The following is a 22596-nucleotide window of genomic DNA, read 5'->3' as shown; positions in this document are numbered from 1 at the left end:
GCCAACCCACCTGAATGTAAGCCTCTGACAGTGTGATCATCTGGGGAAGAATGTCCGTCACCTGAAGGTCTTGCAATTCATACCATTTGCCGGTCCCCTGTATAAAGTATGAAGGGCTAGGTTAGCCTACTCCCTAAAACCAAAAGGATGTAGAAGGAAGGGACTGCAGTTAAGAGTTAGAAAAATCAGAAGAACAGCCATTAGACATCACACAGCAAGAGTCATAAAGAAGAGGGTGCATGACCTCAGGTGGGTCAATTAACAAAGCTTTTGGTGTGTCAATCATGGCAAACTCAACTCCTCGAAGTAAAATGGAGTCTCAAATGCTTCTGAATACCTTTTAAGAATTTAGGTAGACACTAAAGAGAAAGAGGAAGCCCTCTACTCACCTAAGATGTGTCTTTCCTGCTCAGAAATAACAGACTAAACATACTCACATACTCATCTCCTACAGGTGCACAGTGCCAACTACTGGGAGAACCTAAAAGTGGACATTCCCACCCTGCATACCCTCATGCCAAGAACAGAAGCAATAAACAGTCAAGAAAAATTGTCCTTGGTGAACACTTTCCATCAGAGTAAGCTATCTCCTTCAGCCTGCGAAACTAGTACTGCAAATACAGCAAAACCCCCCTCACTTCTTGCTTCCATAAACAAGGAGGAAAGAGGTTTCTGAACTAAGGCAAAAGCACTTTTGGAAACCTGCCTGCCTCACCCATCCAAATTTCTAAGAAATGCCAAAGGGCAATTCTATAGTATAGAATATAGATATTCCAGATATTCTGAACATCCCAATAGTTCAGAATATAGGAAACATAAAGAAAGCTCCGGATCACATCAACAAGTCCCCATTCCTGGTTCAAGGACTGACTAAGAACATGGGCTTTGAAGCCAAGTTTCTGGGTTCATATCCCAATTCTTCTGACTTCAGATAAATCACTCAAACTCTGAGCCTGGGTTTCCTTGTATGTTAAAAAAAAAATACTGACAGCTGTCCTGGAGGTGTGTTTTAAGGACAGAAATGAGATTATCATACATTAAGTATTTGGCATTACTTTCTAGCACACAGTAAAGCACTTCATCAACAAAAACTAGTTATTAAACCCTCAGTTGCTAAAGAGACTAATCAAATTAGAAGATCTATTATATTAATCTGTGTGATACCAAATATATCTCAAGTACATGCTTTATCTGTTTTCAGCTTGAGACAAAGTCACAAAATTTTTGAGCAGAAAGGGAGCCTCTGAACTACTGCTTCTTCACAAACTTTAATTTCGTACAAATCAGAGGGTCTCGTTAAAATGCAGACTCTGATTCAGGAGGTTTGGAGAGGCTTGGGATTCTGCAATTCTAGCCAGCTCTCAGGTGATGCTGCTTGCTGCTGGTCCGAGGACCCCAGTTTGGGTGGTAAGGCTCTAGTCTGGGACGGAGGTTCTCACCTTGGCTGCACATTGGAATCTCCCGGGGACTGTTAAAACACCACAATGCCTGGTCCCACCTCCAGATAATCTAATGCAGAGTCTCTTAATCTTGACACTGACTGACATTTTAGGCCAGGTAATTCTTTGCTGCAGGGTGTAGCAGTATCCCTTGCCTCTACCCCAGTTGAAAACCACTGTTCTAATTTAACTGGCCTGGGATGGTGACAAGGCAACAGGATTTTAAAAAGCTCCCCAGGTGAGTCCAATGTGCAGCCAAAATTGAGAACCCCTGCCTTAAACTAAACACTGACAGCTCTATTACTTGCAGAGTCCCAAAGCCAAGGCCAAGCAAGGGCAAACTGAAGGGAGCTGCCCTCTGAAATGTCAAAGGAACACCACTTGTTTCTGCCACTCTGTGCCATGAGACAGTCAGTAGCCACTCACGTGATGAAGCACATGGATCCGGTAGGAGCCCTCAGAAGGCTTGCCGTCATGTACGATGTTCGCAATGAGGTCATAGGTGGTGTTCTTGTGTACTGCTTGTACTTCTTCAGACAAGTATTCCCTCAGATCCACATTACTGGTGATGATGAAAATAAAGCCAGAATATGAAACAAGGGCTACGAGATTAGGGAAACTGTACTACAGAAATGGATCACATAGCACTTGAATCCTATTTTAGGACCCTAGCTCTGGGTAGGCTTGCAGAGCCAGGGAAGTACAGATTTGTTGGACTCCAAAATTTGCCAACAAGAATGATGGTCTCTCTGGGAAAAGTGCCTTTTAAAGCATGTCTAGGAGCTAAAAGTACAGGGCCTAGACTCATTCCAACTTGAACTGGAATCCTGGCTCTGCCTCTTTAGAGGTGTGCATGAGTTGAAGCAGGTTACACAACCGAAGCCTCTTCTATGATACAAGACTGAGAGTCACTATCTCCTGCAGGATGGTGACGAGTAAGTGAGATAACTGGTGGAAATCATCCTACTCACTGTCCTATCTGGGAATTCAGCTGCGGCTGCATGGTATTCAGTCAACACTTGATCTCTGGCCTTAGGCTATGGGAGGCCTGACTATGTGATTATCGTGCCACTGGACGTCACCATTGTAACAACCTCAACATGACAAACCAGGCAGGTCATTCAGATTTATTTTTCTTTTATTTTCTGAGACCTTGCTTCTTTACTTGATTGTTTTTTTCTTTTATTCAAGTAAGTGGCAGACCAGATACAAGTAGCAAAAACCTACCCAAGCTAGCTTAAGCACAAAAGGGGACTCTATTCAAGGTTTTCAGACTAGGAAATGCACTGGAACCAGGTACTAGAAAAGAAACAGGATCCAAGAGAGCAATATTCCCTCTTTTCTGCTTCCTTTGGACATCAGCTTTATTCCTCTCCTTTACTTTGGAGCCCAGCTTTCTCTTTTTTATATGACCCACACCTTGGCTACCCCACAGGTTCCAAATTTCTCAGTTCTGTTTGCCAAAGAGACTACCGACTAGGTTCCTTCAACTGGGACTTAGAAACATTAGATTTATTTTTAATATCTGAATATTCACTTCTAAATGTGGAGAAGTATTCTTGATGTACTGGAATAAAATCTTCTCCTTTGTTTTATGTGTTGAATTTTATCCAACAGTTAAAGTATAAATGTACATCGGGTATTGCAAAGTAAAGTGGTATATGATAAATGCTTATTGTGAAGATTGTACAAAGACAATTATGAGGAACATTCAAATAGTTAAATAGGGAAACAGATCAACAACTAAAATGAATATTAAGAGAATATATTAACTACTTAATTTGTAGGAACCTATGAATATTTACAAAAATTTAAATAATACATATCTCCCTTTGAATTTAGACTATGTAAATATATTAGTTGTTCAAATATACAAACAGTTTTAAATGTAAACCATGTAGTAATAAACAAACATACAACTTTGTTCTAATTATTTTATGCAGCTCTCCATGTGTTGGTGATAGCTATTTGTTTCTACTGACTGACAGTGTCCCATATATAATACAGTCAGATTATGATAAATATTCACTGCTAAATATAATTTAGATATGAGTCCTAAGAAATCCACACGAGCTCTCGATGGTCATCCTGCCTGCCAGCTGCTAAAAGCTAACTTCTGTAATTTTCCCTTCAGCTTGAACAACAGCTGTCCAGACTCGTCTGAATGAGTCCTAGGGAAGGCTTCAGGAGTGTTTATACTCAAGATTTCATGACTGAACCAAAACTACTCAAGTGTCAAAAAGAATGAATTCATGTTTAATTATTTTGTTTTAGAAAATAGGTCAAAGAGCTAATACCAAGGTCAAGGGTTCAGATCCCTGTACTGGCTAGCCACCAAAAAAAAAAGAAAATAGGCAAAGGAGCAAATCAAATCATACTCATCTCCCAATCTGACCAACAGTCCAGTTTCGAGAACTAATTAAATGAAAGTAAAGCTTTAACCTGTCCTCAAAAAACCATATCTCCAACTGGGCGACAGCAGGCTACAGTCAGTTCTATAGCAATGGAGGGCTTTCTTGGGAATGCTGGTGGCAGCAGGGGTGGAGGCTCCTCTGGCTATGGCTCCTACTGTCAAAGCAACAACTGCTGGTGCCCCCAAAACATGCTGGGAAGCAGCAGCCACATGGAGGCCAGCAGAAGACCTCCTATGGCTCGGACAACCGGTTCCTCCACAGCCAACAGCAGTCCGACAACCAGAGCCAGTGCAGCAACTACGGCTCCCCACAGGGCGAAAAGAAAGGCTGTAACCATGAAAAAGGCGACTCCTCTTCCTACTGCAACTCCTACAGCGAGGGCAGCTACAACTACAACTATGAGAGCAAATTCAACTACAGGAGCTATGGCGTGGGCGGGTCATCCTACAACCCAGGTCACACGGGGATTCTGGGGGCGGCTCCTCACATCAAGGCAAACAAGGAGGCTATTCCTCACGGTCCAACAACAACTCCCCCGGGTCTGGCCAAAATGACAGTGGCCCTCCCAGCTCCTGTCAGTCCTCACAGAGCAGCTACAGCCAAAACACAGAACAGAGTATGAACTATCAGTACAGAGAAAGCCCCCACAGGGGTGGGGGGAGACTTGAACCTTCTTACTTACTCCTCCCCATTGGAAAATTCAGTTCCCACATCACAGTTAACATGTCAGCAGGCCCCTCTAGGCCCCTGCCCTGTTGCCAAGTTGTGAGGTGCAGCGAGTCACTCCCATGACCCATCCTGTGACCCATATTTAGCTGCGTTTGGCACTCTGTGTCTTCAATGGTTTGTTAGTTGCCATTACAACTTTAGGTAGAGTTTTTTTTAAGTTCTTGAAGTTCAGTATCCTTCTGTCTATTGACAATGGGTGTTAGAGTCAACTCAGTTTCTCTTTAAATAGTGACAGAAGGGAGAGGTCATCTGGTCATGCTTTTGTGAAGTGAGAGTTAAATGAGCTTTCTGTAATTTAATGCTTTAGTGTTTCATTTTTATAAGTGAAGATTTTATTTTAAAAACCAGTGGGACAGAGTGGGGTATTTTTGGTATGTCTGGATCATTTTCAGGCAGTATATCTAAATTAAGCTAAATGTAGGCAAATAAAGAAAAAGAAAACTGAAGATAAAAAAAAAGAAAGAAAAATCCCTGTCTCCTAACAAGCAGAGGGCATCTAACTACCGCAAGTCTGATAACTCTGATGAAAAGAGGATATGTTAAGAATAAAATACAAGAGAAGACTTAGGTAGAAAAGAGTCTTTTTCAAGAAGTAGGGACATTTAAATAATCTAGAACCAAATTACCTGAAAGTAATAACAACAAATAAAGTAATTAAAGCGCAGTTTTCCAGAAGGAGTCACACAGTCTGATGTTCTCTAAAATGCTGACTAGTTACGAAGTTAACCTTTTTCTTAACTTCTCTGAAGGAAGTTTTCTGAAGGACAAACTACTGAAGTCACAGTTACAAAAATCCAAATGCAACTGGTAGGAAAATAAACATACCCCAGGTCCAGTGTAAAAGAAACCAATTAGGGTAAGAAAATTTCTGTAGCAACTGAGCAGAAACCGCCATCAAAATAGTCTTCCTCCTGCTGGAGCTGCCCTTGGAGTCAAGACTGCTCCTTCCCACCAGAACAGGCCACTGACTGTGGCAATTCACAAAAAGCCAGTTCTGAAATAAAACCTTGATTCATGGACTTTCAAAGAAAGGGCCTCTGTGATACTTTGCAAGGTAGCAGAGAGCTGGCCACCATGACCCTCTATTCTCTTCTACAGGTGACATAAACTGTTACACTTCTCGCTGTGCAACGGAGATGAAAAAAAGATTACTCAAAGCAGCATGGATGCAATGAGAAGCCTGAAGGGACGGCACCTCAGCAGCTCCTCTGTTAGGAGTAAACAAGATGCCAGTGAAGGAAAAGAAGAAAAATGTGGCAAAGGAGAAAAAAAATTCTCCTATATTCCTTTTTGCAAAAATTCTCTCTCCTCACCCCACCCCCACCCCATACAGTTCTCAGATTCTCAGTGATCATGGAATCCAGAAACAATAAAATGTTATACCTGGAAGGACCCTTAGGGCTCATCCAATCCAAGCCTCTTGTTTTATCCAAAAGAGACTACATCCAGAAAATACGCAAATAACTTGTCCAAGGTCCCACCACTAGGACAGCCCAGGACTTAGGCCTCTTAATTTTAGACACTGCCCTCTTAAACACTACAGAATTAAGAACTGGAACTGCTCTTTTCCTCTCTGGCTTCCTGAGGATAGGCCGCTATCATGAATGACACACTAACTATCCAGACCAGGAAGTTCATGACCAACTGACTACTTTAGAGGAAACAAATGGTCACTGACGTTCTTCACCCCTGGAAGACAATAGTACCTAAGACAGAAATTCGGGAAAAACTAGCCAAAAGGTACAAGACCATGCTGGATGTCATCTCTGTATATGGATTCAGAACCCATTTTGGTGGTGGCAAGACAACTGGCTTTGGCATGATTTATGATTCCTTGGATTATGCAAAGACAAATGAACCCAACCTAGACTCATAAGACATGGCCTTGTATGAGAAGAAAAAGACCTCAAGAAGACAGCAAAAGGAACACAAGAACGGAATGAAGAAAGTCAGGGGGACTGCAAAGGACAGTGTTGGTGCTGGCAAAAAGCAGGGGTAAAGATTCTGCGATGACTTTATCTGCAGTGATTATGCAAATTTTTCACAAGAGGATTCGTAAATTGTTAAAATCCTAAAAAAAAAACCCAAAAAACTGAAACTATTTTCAAAGGAAAAAATTGACAGTCCTGGTATAGTTTGGGGAACTGGGAAATGGAAGAGGATAGAGGGAGGGAGAAACAAGATGAGCATCTGCCGATTACTTCTCCCAAACTACTTTGCAAATGTTTAAAAAAAACAAAGACTAAAAAATAAAAAAATAAAGACTGGCCTAAACATCATATACCCATCCAAATCCTGGACTCTACCCTTACCTTATCTAAACACCAGCACACTGAGACCCACATTTCTTCCTGCCAGCCCTACCACCAGGTTTCTCCATGTTCCCAGAGACAGCTTCTTTAGAATGTGAAAAATCTTGTCTCCTAAAAACTGAAAACCAACAGTCTACCCCCAAAGGGGTCTTACAGGAGATTTCTGAGCTAGAAGGTAGCCAACCAAAAGCATCTGTTACTGTTACAACTCTTTCCAATTTCCCATTAAAATACACACAAATGTTCATAAAAAGACAACAGCATGACAAATTAAAAATAAGACCATAAATCAAAGTTTACAATTTCCCCATCAATAGGAAGAAATTGAGCACATTCTAGACTTTAACCTATGAGAAAAAAATTGAAGAGATGGACCCCAAGATGACAGGACAAATCTGAAACCATCCCCACTGTCTGTGATTAGCTCTAGTATGCAAGGAGGTGTGATGACCAGAAAACGGACAGGCAGACCCTACCTGCTCAGAATGACCTTCAAAGCCAGGCAGAATCCCACCTGCCCCACCCCACTTTCATCAACTCTTCTTCTCTACATCAAGACTACAAGTCCCAGCCAGCAACTGGAGAGAAAATAAAGGAAGATTCCTCCAGGTAAACATCTCTCTGTGTAGTCCCTGAATTATATGTATTCTTCCAGTAAAAACCTTTAAATTATGTAGTGTATGTAGACTCTGTTCCTTGCAATCTCCAACTAAAACAGTACAAAATTAATAGTGGTACAAAAATATGTAAAGAAATCCAGGCTCACTCCCCCTAAGAGGAAGTGAAGCATGAAGCAGGACGATACCCACGTAATAGGGAAGTTGACGATAGTTGGATTCTTCTCCACGAAGAAGTTATTCTTAGTGAATCTCTTAATACAAAAGATTAGATATGGAGGCAGCTTGGTGAGTTGGAAGCGCTTCAGAAAGTTCTCCTTGTATGTCTTATATTCCTAGAGAGAGAAAAGAAAATTATCAAATTAGTGCTTGAGTTTAGTAGGTACTGAAGCAGGGGCATGAGCTTTTTTTTTTTAAACATAATTTTGCCTCACACCTAGAATTCAGAAGACACCATGAAGCTATGTATGAGGTTTAGGATTAGCAATTTGGTTAAGGCTGATTAAAATATCTCAACTGTGGGCTGTGTTTCAGCCAGGATGTGATCATATTGTTGAATTCTAACCATATAATGTGAGTAGCAGCTTGTACCTGCTTCTATGAAGAAAACAAAACTGTCAAACAAAAAAGATTTGTTAAAAGCTGCAGAATTAAAACCATGCAAGTCCACTTAATTCAAAATAAGGAAGAACTTTTGCCACATTGAGGAGTCCCTCACCATTGAGAGTATTCCAACAGAGCTGGTAACTGACTTCTCACATTTCTTCTTCCTCAAAGGTCCCAAGACTCATGGGTCAAGTGCTGTCTGGTAGGTACATTTACTGAGGGCTCACTCAGTATGCACGAGGAGATGAAGTGGTGTAGAACACAGGGCATCCACCCAGCCCCAGGGGCTTAAAAGCTAGTGAACATGAATTTGTGTTTTTCCTTAGCATAAATTCTTATCTTTGGTAAAAACTGGGACATAGGAGTCTAAGACTAACCATAATCAGAAAATACCAGTGAAAACATCTTTTTCTAGAGTGGGTGACTTCTGGAAGAAATGATAGATCACTCCAGGGATCCTCCAGTTTCCCAATATTTTAATTTGAAAATCAAATACGCATAGTTCAAAACCATCTTGATGATGACCCTATAAAATATCAAGTAAGAGTTTCACTTCCAGCATTACAGCATGAGGAACCCCACAGACCTGCTCCCTAGTAAAACTGGTGAAAATTATTAAGAGGCAGAGAGCAAATGAAGAAACATTTACTAAAGAAAATGTTTTTAATTTTAATTTTTTTAAATTTTTCTTTAAAATGCTACTAAAAAATAAATAAAATGCTACTAAAATAAAATCTAGTAAGTTGGTAAGAAAAGCAAGAGTCTGTGGTGTCTGAATCAAAGCCTCTCCCTTCCAGCTCAATGAGACAGAAATTCCATTTCAGAGATGTAGCCAAGGGCTGGCTGGTTAGCTCAGCTGGTTAGTACATGGCCTTGTAACACCAAGGTCAAGGGTTCGGTTCCCCATACTGAACAGCTGCCGAAAGAAAAGAAGATAAGCAGAGATGCAGCCAAGAACACAGGGCTCCCTCTTCCCCCAGCTCCCAGAGGAACATCTTCCCATGAGGAATAGGATGTCCGCATTTCTCAGCCTGCCCACAGTTCTCATCCTGCCCCCAGCTACCTGCTGCTGAGGCTAAATTAAGGGTAAGTGCCCAAAATACAAGTACATAAAGTAAAAACTGGCAAAAATGAGAGGAAAATAGGCAAATTAAAAGTAATGTTTGGAGAAACCAATACCCTACTTTCAATAATGGATAGAGCAACAATGCAGATGATCAACAAAGCAGCAGAAGACTTGAACAACACATAAACAACTAGACACAAGAGACATACATGAAACACCCCACCAACAACAGCAGAATGTACATTCTTCTCAACTGCACGTGTGTCATTCTCCAGGACAGACTACAAAACCAATTTCAATAAATTTAAAAGGATAGAAATAATACAAAGTGTGTTCTCTGACCACAATAGAATGAAAGTAGAAATCAGTACAGAAAGAAATCTATAAAACTTACAAATATACAGACATTAAACAGCAGACATCTAAACCAATGGGTCAAAGAAGAAATCAAAAGGGAAATTAGAAAAGACTCTGAGATGAATAAAAATGAGTGCAAAATATAAAAAAACTTACGGGATGAAGCCAAACTGGTCCTTGGAGGGAAATTTATAGCTACTAATGCCTATATTAAGAAAGATTCCCCATCCCACCCCCCAAAAAAGAAAAAAGAAAGATCTCAAATAAATAACCTAACCTCCTACCTTGAGACATGAAAAAATAAAAGTAAATAAAAATAAAGCAAGCAGAAGAAAGGAAATTAAAAAGATTAAAGTGGAAATGAATGAAAAAGAGAATAGCAAACAATATTTGAGGAAAACAACAACCAAAAGTTGGCTCTTTGAAAAGACAAGCATTTAGCTAGATTGACCAAGAAAAACAGAGAGAACATTCAAATTACTAAATCAGAAAATAAAGAGGGGACATTACCACTGCCTTTACAGAAATAAAAAGGATTATAAAGGAATACTATGAACAACTGTACGCCAATAAATTAGTTAACTTAGATCAAATGAACAAATTCCTAGAAATACACAATCTTTCTAGACAGAAAGTTTCTGTTGAAACTTAAAAAGAAACAGACAATCTGGACAGACCTACAACAAGTAAAGGATTGAATCAAAAGACTACTTATAAAGAAAAGCCTAAGACCAGATGGCTTCACTGGTAATTTCTAACAAACATTTGAAGAAGAATCAACACCAATTCTTCACAAACTCTTCCAAAATATTGCAGAGGAGAGAACACTTCCCAACTCACTTCCCAAGTTCTGGTTGATTCAGGTCTTCCTGAGAACCTAAAAGACACCTCCAACGAAGTCCCTCTTTTACTTTTTTTGGTATTTAATATTTGAAAACAAAAGAACCTCAATTATTAAAGAGTAAAAGAGCAGAGAGAGTTGGGAATTTTTTTTAATTATCCCAGTAAAGAATAAAAAAGGGTTAATTCTATCTAGGATAAAAGAGGGAATTAAACTAAGAAACCAAGAAACAGTTAACTGAGCAGATAAAAAGAAACTTTAACTTGACAAAGGGTAATAATTACAGTAAAAATAAATTACTTCATTTTATTCACTTATATTTAAGTTCTGCAATATTCTCACTTTAATACTGACATTGTAACATTTTTTTTGTGCAGCCTTATAATACGAAGGTCACAGGCTCAGATCCCCGTATTTGCCAGTCAAAAACAAAAGAAAACAAAACAAAATATTTTCTAAAAGATGGGAGTTTTTTCCCCTACTTTTGTGAGTTTCTGCTGTCCTAATCTCCTTTCTCTGTGCTACCTAGATGCAGGCAAAAAGCTTAAAAGGAATGTACAAGAAGTACAAGAGGGGGAACTAACTGTAAGTTAAGAGTCAGGGATGACTGGCTAGAAATACCAGGGAGTCTCAGAGGCTCAATAAAGACAATAAACTTTATAACAAATACATCACATACATGTAGTGATTCTCAAGTATAAAACAAAAATAAAGTCAAGAGAGCAAGGGTAAGTATTAGAAGAACAGGTGTGCAAAAACGCTACCTTCTCAGTGATGCCATTGAACTTGGCCAGGATGTTGAAGAGCGGCACCTGGGGGATAATGAGCTGCTCCTTCTCATCCTTGTAGAGGGGGGCGGTAGGGAGGTCCAGCGTCAGGTACATGAAAGTGGACTCCACCATCGTCTCCTGATATTCATCATTATGGAGCAACTGTTCTTTTTCTTCCGCTGGCTAGAAGTGAGTGAGAAGAAAAAGGAGGTAAAGAGTGTGAGCAACAGGAGGACAACACAGATAGCGAGAAACAATGTTTCTGTCACACCCACATTTCCTTCACTGGAAGGGAATGAAAAGAGGTGCCTGAGAGACTGGGTAGTCTCGCATGCAGCAGCACCACCTGGTAGATTAAATTCAAGAAACGATGGGTTTCCTTCAGAGATTTTGCTTCTATATCAAACTAAAAAGCTCTTAAACTGTCTAGAAAGCTCACCTGAGCTTTCTGGAAAAACAAACCAGCACCACCCAGTGGCCAGACCACTTAAATCAACAGACTACATCCGACTACTAACTCCCAAACTTAAACAGTGCACTGGGCAAGACGGTGACCTGAGGGAACTGCCACTCAGCAGGTGCTGCGTACAACCCCCTTACAGGGCAGGCGGCCTTTTCAGTTCTCTAAGCATTGTGTCTCCCCTACACCTCCTCAGGCAACATAAATCAGTCTAAGACCCAGGCTCAATTCACTCACCAGATCAGGATGGGGAAGCTTTTTAGTGAAGATCCTCATGGACCCCTGGAAAACATCAGTCACAATAGCTGCACAAACAGAAAGCAAAATACAAACTGTGAGGTTGGAAAACATGTCCAAAATTTATTTCCAAATTCTGAATTTCTGAAGTAAACCAGAATCTTCTAGCTTAAGACCCAAAGCTCTCACTAAACACAGAAGTTTCCCTTTGTATAGATAACACCATGGTACCTTTATAATTATTTGTTTAAATAATTATTTTATGTCTTCTCCATAAGACACCGTTTGACATTCCAACACAGGGCCTGGCCCATAAAGAAGAAGTGTGTTTGAAATGAATGAATGATTTACAGAGCGTGGAGATACATGAATCACAAAAAATTCACCAGCAAAACAGGGCACAGCCAAGACTTTCCATAACCATATGGTGCCTGCAAAGGAAGACAATGTCCAGCCTGAATTCAACACAAAATGAAAATGATAGGGTAAGAGATGGACCAGAACAGAACCAAAGCAATGAGAGACAAAGCACAACCAGGTTCTAAAATCCTGCTAGGGCTCCCTCCAGAAGATGGCGGAATAGACGGTCCCTAGCATCACTCTCTCCCACAAATCAACTGATTTAAACTATAAAAACATAACATCAAGTGCATACACAACGGGGAAACGTCCAGCGGGCAAGGCAGAAGCTCCACAGAGACCACATGCCCTGCGGGGCCGCCGTCGCACGATCCAGCAGATAGGCTTCACCGCCGCCACCCGCTCCATTCCCAGCCCAGCCCAGTGTGCACAGAGTGGGGAGACGTCCGGCAGGGGAGGCGGAGGCTCCGCAGAAACCTCACACCCTGTGGGGCCGCAACTGCGTGATCCAGCACGTAGGCTTCACTGCAGGCACCCGGCTCCATTCCCAGCCCGGCCTAGTGCGCTCGGAGCAGGGAGAAGTCTGGCAGGGGAGGCAGGAACTCCACGGGGACCACACAGCTGCTGTGCAATCCAGCAGCCCGGCCCAATGCGTATGGAGCACAGAGACGTCCAGCAGGGAGACAGAAGCTCCATAGAGTCCACACACCCTGTGGGGGGGGCCGCTGCCACGCGATCTAGCAGCAGGTAGGCTTCACCGCCACCACCCGGCTCCATCCCAAGCCCGGCCTAGCACACACAGAGCAGGGAGAAGTCCAGCACGGGAGGTGGAAGCTCAGCAGAGACCACACACCCTGCGGTACCGCCCTGTGATACAGCAGCCCGGCGGAGTCCAAGCTGACCAGAGAGGTGGCTCCCCGGAGAGGCCCAAGACCCGAGGCAACCAAACACGCAAGGCACTAGTGGCCAACTGAGCAGTCACTGAGGTAGCCATACCAAATTGGCAACCACAGCAACATCTCAGTCAGTCAATAGTGTCAAACCTGTAGACTGTGAAACCCCCTGCCACAATGAATAAACATCAAAGAAAAGATACCAGAAATACGAAAAATCAAGAAAGTAAACCACCAAAGGATAATAACTCTCAAGCTCTAGATCCTATAGAACAAGAAGCCCTTGAAATGACTGACAAGGAATTTCGAGTGATAATTCTAAGGAAACTGAATGAGATACAAGAAAACTCAGCTAGATATCATGATGAAATGAGGAAAAGTATACAAGACCTGAAAAAAGAAATGTACAAGGAAATCAATGCCCTGAAAAAAAAAATGTAGCAGAACTTGCCAAACTGAAGAAGTTATTCAGCGAAATAAAAAACACAACGGAGAGTTTAACCAGCAGGCTTGGGGAAGTTGAACAGAAAACCTCTGAACTTGAAGATGGGCTGTTTGAAATAACACAAGCAGACAAAAAAAAAGAAAAAAGAATCAAAGGCATTGAAGAAAATCTGAGAGAGGTATCAGACAACCTTAAGCACTCAAATATCCGAGTCATGGGTATTCCAGAAGGGGAGGAAAAAAGAGATTGCATTGAAAACATATTCAACAAAATAGTGGCAGAGAACTTCCCAGGTATAGGAAAAATCACAGATCTTCAGATCCAGGAAGCTCAACGATCTCCAAACGTGTTCAACCCAAAAAGGTCTTTTCCTAGACATGTTACAGTCAAATTGGCAAAACTCAAAGACAAAGAGAGAATCTTAAAAGCTGCAAGAGAGAAGCGTCAAATCACCTATAAGGGAGCCCCAATCAGACTAACATCAGACGTTTCATCACAAACCCTAAAAGCGAGAAAGGAATGGGATGATATATTCAAAATACTGAAAGACAGAGATTGTCAGCCAAGAATACTCTACCCTGCAAGGCTATCCTTCCGAAAAGAAAGGCAAATAGTATATTTCTCAGACAAACAAAAACTGCGGGAGTTCACCACCACACAACCACATTTACAAGGAATTCTCAAGGGAGTACTGGGTTTGGTTCCTGAAAAATAACTACCACTGCCATAAAAACCCAAGAAAAATCAAAACCCACTAGTATAATAAAAATGGCATTCATGAAGAGAAAACAAACTAACAGAAAGGCTATCTACAACCCAAGGAACCAACAAACACAGAAAACAAACAGTAAATCAGAAAGCAAGGAACAAAAGACACCTAAGACAACCAAACAATAATCAATAAAATGCTAGGAATAAATCAACACTTTTCAATAACAACTCTTAATGTAAAAGGCTTAAATTCCCCAATCAAAAGACACAGACTAGCTGACTGGATTAAAAAGGAGGACCTAACTATATGCTGCCTTCAGGAGACCCACCTCACCCATAAAGACTCACATAGATTAAGAGTGAAAGGATGAAAAAGATTTACCATGCAGACAGAAAAGAAAAACGAGCTGGAGTAGCTGTTCTTATATCTGATAAAATAGACTTTAAACTAAAAACCATAAAAAGAGACAATGAGGGACACTACGTAATGATAAAAGGATTGATCCATCAAGAAGAAATAACAATCATAAATACATACGCACCCAATGTTGGAGCAGCCAGATTTATAAAACAAACTCTATTAGACCTAAAGAAGGAAATAGACACTAATACCATAATAGCAGGGGACCTGAACACCCCACTGTCAATATTGCACAGATCATCTAGGCAAAGAATCAGCAGAGAAACACAGGATCTAAACAATACTCTAGACCAATTGGACTTGGCAGATATCTACAGAACATTCCATCCAACAACCTCAGAATATTCATTCTTCTCATCAGCACATGGATCATTCTCCAGGGTAGATCACATATTAGGTCACAAATCAAGTCTCAACAAATTCAAAAAATTGGAATTATCCCATGTATTTTCTCAGACCACAATGGATTAAAATTAGAAATCAATAACAAACGAAATTCTGGAAACTATACAAACACATGGAAATTAAACAGCATTCTACTTAATGACATATGGGTCCAAGAAGTAATCAAGCAGGAAATCAAAACATTTATTGAAACTAATGAAAATAATGATACATCATACCAAAACCTGTGGGATACTGCAAAAGCAGTATTAAGGGGGAAATTTATTGCATTCAATGCTCACCTCAGAAGAATGGAAAGATGGCAAGTGAACAACCTAACACTTTACCTTAAAGAACTAGAAAAACAAGAACAATCCAAACCTAAAGTTAGCAGATGAAAAGAAATCATTAAGATCAGAGCAGAACTTAATGAAATTGAAACCCAAACAACAATACAAAAGATCAATGAATCAAAAAGTTGGTTTTTTGAAAAGATAAATAAAATTGACAAACCATTAGCATGGCTCACAAAAAAAAGAAGAGAGAAGATTCAAATAACAAAAATTAGAAATGAAAAAGGCGATATTACAACTGATTCATCTGAAATACAAGGAATCATTCGAGACTACTATAAACAACTATACACCAACAAATTTGAAAATCTGGAGGAAATGGATAAATTTCTGGACACACACAAGCTCCCAAAACTGAGCCATGAAGAAGCAGAAAATCTGAACAGACCAATAACAATATTGAAGCTGTTATCAGAAGGCTCCCAACAAAGAAAAGCCCAGGACCAGATGGATTCACAGCAGAATTTGACCAAACATTCAAAGAGGAATTGACACCGATTCTTTACAAACTATTCCAAAAGATTGAAACAGAAACAAATCTCCCAAACTCATTCTATGAAGCAAACATCATCCTGATACCAAAATCAGGTAAAGACATAAACAAAAAAGAAAATTACAGGCCGAAATCCTTGATGAATATAGATGCAAAAATCCTCACTAAAATACTAGCAAACAGAATACAGCAACACATACGTAAAATTATTCACCACGATCAAGTGGGATTCATCCCAGGGATGCAAGGTTGGTTCAACATACGCAAATCAATAAATGTGATACACCATATTAATAAAATCAAACACAAGGACCATATGATCATCTCTATAGATGCTGAAAAAGCATTTGATAAAATTCAACATTCATTCATGACAAAGACCCTCTATAAATTAGGTATAGAGGGAAAGTATCTCAACATAATTAAAGCCATATATGCCAAACCCACTGCCAATATCATCCTGAATGGGGAAAAGCTGAAAGCTTTTCCTTTAAAAACAGGAACTAGACAAGGATGCCCACTCTCAACACTCCTATTCAACATAGTGTTGGAAGTACTAGCCTGAGCAATCAGAGAAGGAAATAAAGGGCATCCAGATTGGAAAAGATGAAGTCAAACTGTCCCTGTTTGCAGATGACATGATCCTATATATTGAACAGCCTAAAGCCTCTACAAAGAAACTCTTGGAGTTGATAAATGATTTCAGCACAGTAGCAGGATACAAAATCAACACACAAAAATCAGTAGCATTTCTTTTCTCCAATAGTGAACATGCAGAATGAGAAATCAAGAAAGCTTGCCCATTTACAATAGCCACCAAAAAAATAAAATACTTAGGAATTGAGTTAACCAAGGAGGTGAAAAATCTCTATAATGAGAACTACAAACCACTGCTGAGAGAAATTAGAGAGGATACAAGAAGATGGAAAGATATCCCATGCTCTTGGATTGGAAGAATCAACATAGTGAAAATGTCCATACTACCCAAAGTGATATACAAATTCAATGCAATCCCCATCAAAATTCCAAAGACATTTTTCTCAGAAATGGAAAGAACTATCCAGACATTTATATGGAATAACAAAAGACCACGCATAGCCAAAGCAATGCTGAGCAAAAAAAATAAAGCCGGAGGCATAACTCTACCTGACTTTAAGCTATACTACAAAGCTATAATAACCAAAACAGTATGGTACTGGCATAAAAACAGACACACTGATCAATGGAATAGAATAGAGAATCCAGAAATCAACCCACACACCTACAGCCATCTGATCTTTGACAAAGGTGCCAAGCCTATACACTGGGGAAGAGACTGCCTCTTTACCACATGGTGCTGGGAGAACTGGATATCAATATGCAGGAGAATGAAACTAGACCCATACCTTTCACCGTACACTAAAGTCAACGCAAAGTGGATTAAAGAATTAAATATACACCCTGAAACAATAAAACTTCTTAAAGAAAACATAGGAGAAACACTTCAGGAAGTAGGACTGGACACAAACTCCATGAATACAACCCCAAAAGCATGGGCAACCAAAGGAAAAATAAACAGGATTATATCAAACTAAAGAGCTTTTGCACAGCAGAAGAAACAATTAACAGAGTTAAAAGACAACCAACAGAGTGGGAGAAAATATTTGCAAAATATACATCTGACAAAGGATTAATATCCAGAATATACAAGGAACTCAAACAACTTTACAAGAAGAAAACAAGCAACCCAATTAAAAAATGGGCAAAAGAGCTAAGTAGGCATTTCTCTAAGGAAGATATACAAATGGCCAACAGACATATGAAAAAATGCTCAACATCACTCAGCATCCGGGAAATGCAAATTAAAACTACACTGAGATACCATCTAACCCCAGTTAGGATGGCTAAAACCCAAAAGACTCTGAACGATAAATGCTGGCGAGGTTGCGGAGAAAAAGGAACTCTCATACATTGTTGGTGGGAGTGCAAAATGGTGCAGCCTCTATGGAAAATGGTATGGAGGTTCCTCAAACAATTGCAGATAGATCTACCATATGACCCAGCTATCCCACTGTTGGGAATATACCCAGAGGAATGGAAATCATCAAGTCAAAGGTATACCTGTTCCCCCATGTTCATCGCAGTACACTTTACAATAGCCAAGAGTTGGAACCAGCCCAAATGTCCATCATCAGATGAGTGGATACGGAAAATGTGGTACATCTACACAATGGAATACTACTCAGCTATAAAAATGAATGAAATACTGCCATTTGCAACAACATGGATGGACCTTGAGAGAATTATATTAAGTGAAACGAGTCAGGCACAGAAAGAGAAATACCACATGTTCTCACTTATTGGTGGGAGCTAAAAATAAATAAATAAATTCACACACACACACACAAAACTGGGGGGGAGAAGACACAACAATTACAATTCCTTGAAGTTGACACGACAAGCATACAGAAAGGACGTCGTTGGGTGGGAGGGAGGAGAGGGAGGAGGGAGGAGAGGGAAGAGGGAGGGAGGTTTCAGTAATGGACCACAATAATCAACCACATTGTATATCGACAAAATAAAATTTAAAAAAAAAATAAATAAATAATAAAATCCTGCTAGGACATAAGTTAGAGAAGTCAGAAGGTGATCACAGGCTGAAGACACCTAGTAGAGGGGTCAAGGCTATCTAGTGGGAAGAGCACCAGGCCACAACCTCACATCAAGGCCATCAGAACACAGAAAGAAGACAAGAAAACTCCATTAGGTCTCCAAAATGACTGACCTAGCTCTGCAGCCTATAAGCTAATAGTTACAATTGGCCCTCATGAAAAACATCTAAATATTGTTAAGCAATATGGTTGCTGAGGGACAGAGGGACTACAAGTCTGAGACTGTGTAGGAGGCCAGCCTCACTCCTCCAAGTATAGACTCGGGGTGAGGAACTAGCTTTGTCTGCATTAACCTTCAACTTACAAGCCAGGCAAACCACCCAGTGAGTCCTCCTCACATAAACTCTTGCATTAGCAGGAGAGTAGGAGTCTACAACATGCTACCCAGCCCCTCGGTTTGAAACTGGGTCAGGATTTCAAGGGGCCAATTGTATCCATTCCAGCTTATTAAAAATACCATTGGGACTATAACCATCTAACAACATGAAAATATGGAGGAGGCCTATTCAGGAAAAAAATTTAGCTTATCTACGCAATAGATACTACCTCCCTCCCCCATAAAAAGATAAACAGTTAAGAACAAAAGGATGGAAAGTTGCAAAGTTTTTAAAGAGAACAAACAAAAAAGAGTTCCTTTTCACAAGTAACATGACTTACTCTTTTTCTTCTTCTTTGTGCCCCCCAGAGCTGAGTGCAGAGCATTCAGAAACCAAGACAGAAAGTCGACTCCATCCCCTGGAAAAAAGGAAGGATGAAACACATTGAAGCTGGGAGGCACTGGAGTAACCGGAACCGTGCACTGGCCGGCTTGACTCCACATTACTGCTTTTCTTCCTTTCCCTCTGACCACACGTCCCCTCCCCAGTGCATCCTGCTCTATCTGGCTATTGACTCCTCAAGATCAAGCTCTTACTCTTCCAATCTTTCTCCTTTCCCTAGACCCTCTGACCCATATCAGGGCCTTCAATTATCATCTCTAACCCAAACTGGTATCTCATCATCCAGTGACAATCAAAACAAAAATAATGACATTTGAATATCCACTACTCCAGAGTAAACTCAGACTTCCTTCTTCCCTTCTCCAGCTTACAAAGATTCCTGTCCTGCAGGAAGGCAACTTTTCTTAGCACCAGGACTGACAAGACATCTAGAGGCACCTAGAACAGGCGTTCTTGGAATGAGCACATGGGTAATATTCCTGATCCATGAGGAATAAGGAGTGTCTTAAAGAGTGCTCTTAAGGTGTCTAAGGAGCCTGCCACCCAGATATTTCTGGGACAATGGCTACTTCCTCACCAAATGAGATTTGTTTCTATTTACTTCCTCTTTGCTTGCTTATCCAGTTATAATCTCAAAGACTGTAATGTGTCTTCCTTAACTTCATTTCCCTAATCCCAAAGACCTCGGACAACTCCATAGATTGACTTTCCTTTAATTCCCTTCACACAGAATGCTTTTATGTGACAACAAAGAACTATCCCAGTAAGAACCTCTTCACAGGTCTAAACACTAGGCAACAAGGACCAGCCCGTGGCTCACTTGGGAGAGTGTGGTGCTCATAACACCAAGGCCACGGGTTCCGATCCTATATAGGGATGGCCGGTTCACTCCCTGGCTGAGCGTGGTGCTGACAACACCAAGCCAAGGGTTAAGATCCCCTTACCAGTCATCTTTTTTAAAAATAAAAATAAATAAATAAATAATAATAAAAAAAAAATACTAGGCAACGAATAAACTGTGAGGAAACTGTGTTTACGTGACAACATAACTCCTATACCCACCAGTGGCTATAACAAGAGAAACTGAGTAAGTTAATTATTAGGGTACTCTGATTTTTCTGCAACTCTACCACCAATTATGCCTTATCTTCCCAATGCTGTCAAAAGTGGAGAGGCCCCAATATCCACCTTCAGGCCAGGAGTCATCTCTGGAGCACTGTGAATGCTGACACTGACCCATCCACTCACGGCTCACAAAACAATCATTCTTGCAAATCTTTCATACTTTGATGCAGCCTTAACATAAGAACTTGGGACCTCAAGAGAGTTGGCCGGAAACAAAAATGTCCCTATAAACAAAAAACACACTAGCCATCCTAATGGTTGGGAATTCAGTGGTCCTACACAGCACACAACTTGGCTGTCACCTGTTCAGAAGGTTGTGGTACTCAGATTAAAATTTTACTGACTATGTTGCAAACTACCAAACACCATCAAAAGCCATGTTCAAATATCTTAATAGCTGCTACTTATTTGGGGATAAAACATGGGGCTTCAGGTTAATATATATTATCCATCCCAAAGTATTTATTTCCTACTACCCTAAAACCCCAAGAGTCCCTTACCTACTTTGATTCTCCTTTACTTCTCCTTTCCTCAAAAAACTCTTAAAAGCCACTCTTAAAGCTACTACTGAACTTCCCCTCTAAGTCACTCCTCAGCCAGAATAATGTTTTTAAAACATAAATCTGACGTTACACCTTTGCTTAAAAGCCTTCATGACTCCCACTGTCATCAGGATACAATCCAGGCTCCTAACAGTGGCATATAAACTGGGCAGTCTAGTTCCTCCCTCCCACCTCAACCTCAGCTCTCTACTGATCCCTGGAATCCAAGGGTCCAGCTACCTGCAGCCTCCATCTGTGCCAGGCACCTCCATGCTTCTGCCCAGTGTCCTCTCTAACTGGAATATCCACCTCCAACCTTGCTCCTCCTCCTCTACCTAAAACTCAGGGATCTCTTCCTCCATTCTGACCTCTGACCTACCTCCCACATGTTCAACTAGGGGTCCTTGCTCCGTGCTCCCTCCCATCGCATACCCTGCATCCTCTATCACAGCACATAAGACCCTGTGATTACCTTTTTACATAACTATCTTCCCCACTGCACTGGGAGCTCCTGAAAGAGAAAAGTCATGTTTTTTATCCCCACAGCTCCAAACCCTAGCACCATGAATGAATGCTGAATAGACTGAAGTGGATGCTAGAGGATACCATGTGAGATCCAGGTACGAAGAGTTACAGTGTCCACTTTACTCACAAGGCAATAACACATTGGTTTGGAGAGATGAAAATGGCCAAAACAGTTCAGAATACGCTGGTGTGTGTGGGACATGGCAAAATGAGAAGCACAGGTGGTGGATACTTCATAAGGGCTGGTGCCTTTCCCAGCCTCCTAGTTTTCCCTTAAGCCATACAGTTTAGTTCACCAAATAAGACAGACTTTCTACTCAGCTGGAATTTCTTGGGACTCTGAACAAGGCAGACTGACCACAGAGAAGTGAGGAACTTCACCATGCTACTTACTGGACACTCACTTCTGGCTACTATCAAGATTCACTGCAAAGTAGAAATAAACTTGTTCGTCAAACTAGTTTTGTTGTCCTCTAGTCAGAGAAACACAAATGATTTGTTCCTTACCTTGTTTGGTGATCTGAAAAGTCTTCTTGCTGCAAAGGACAACTGCCTGAAGCATCTCATGGGGAGAGACATGTGCCTTGAAATTACGAGGGTTCCAGAGTTTTCTCATCAGCTCTCCAAAACGCTGGACCAACAAAAACATGATATCCCCCGGGGGACGCTTGATGTTCTTATAATTGTCTTCTTCCAAGAAGTAGTTCCGGAGAGGAGGAACATTAGACAGAGCCTGGAAATCAAACACTTCAGTTAATCCAAAAGTCCTTTGCAGGACTACTTAGAGACAAGCTCTTCCAACTGTAGTTCTAATTGAACCCGCCTGTGATGGCCTTACAGAGTCAGAAGTAAATGGACCCTAGGAGAATCTTACCATAGCTCACATTATAGAAATATCCTTCATATTGAGTTTCATATGAAGTACAATTCTGGAGACACTTTGCTGATATATATATCACAAAGGAGTTTTTAAAAAAAGAATTCAAATCCCTATCCACTGACCAACATATTTAGTAATCTCCTTTTTTACTCTAATTACGCCTGTGATAATATTTAAATTCATAAAGTAATGAAGGCTAGAAACCCAAATACTGTTTCTTCATCATCCATTTTAGTTGGGGCTGAG

At 40.7% G+C, this 22596-nt stretch overlaps 1 protein-coding gene and 1 pseudogene across 2 annotated transcripts in view; one reads left to right on the top strand and one right to left on the bottom strand.

Moving 5' to 3' along the window:
- The window catches only part of USP39 (ubiquitin specific peptidase 39), a 45096-nt gene that overhangs the window by 8429 nt on the left and 14071 nt on the right, over positions 1–22596 (bottom strand). For both annotated transcript variants that reach the window (XM_063077904.1, XM_063077903.1), the window contains exons 6-12: positions 21978–22203; positions 19217–19294; positions 11849–11916; positions 11146–11334; positions 7704–7846; positions 1866–2001; positions 11–97 (exon numbers count right to left, since the gene is read on the bottom strand). In XM_063077904.1, the coding sequence (XP_062933974.1) occupies positions 11–97; positions 1866–2001; positions 7704–7846; positions 11146–11334; positions 11849–11916; positions 19217–19294; positions 21978–22203 (927 nt within the window). The remainder of the gene's footprint in view (positions 1–10; positions 98–1865; positions 2002–7703; positions 7847–11145; positions 11335–11848; positions 11917–19216; positions 19295–21977; positions 22204–22596) is intronic.
- On the top strand, positions 6183–6581 carry LOC134363212 (small ribosomal subunit protein eS24-like; annotated as a pseudogene).

Source organism: Cynocephalus volans, chromosome 14 (assembly GCF_027409185.1).
Source record: "Cynocephalus volans isolate mCynVol1 chromosome 14, mCynVol1.pri, whole genome shotgun sequence".
Taxonomy (NCBI): Eukaryota; Metazoa; Chordata; class Mammalia; order Dermoptera; family Cynocephalidae; genus Cynocephalus; species Cynocephalus volans.
Note: the sequence above shows the minus strand (reverse complement) of the source record. Positions and strands in the feature narration are given on the sequence as shown.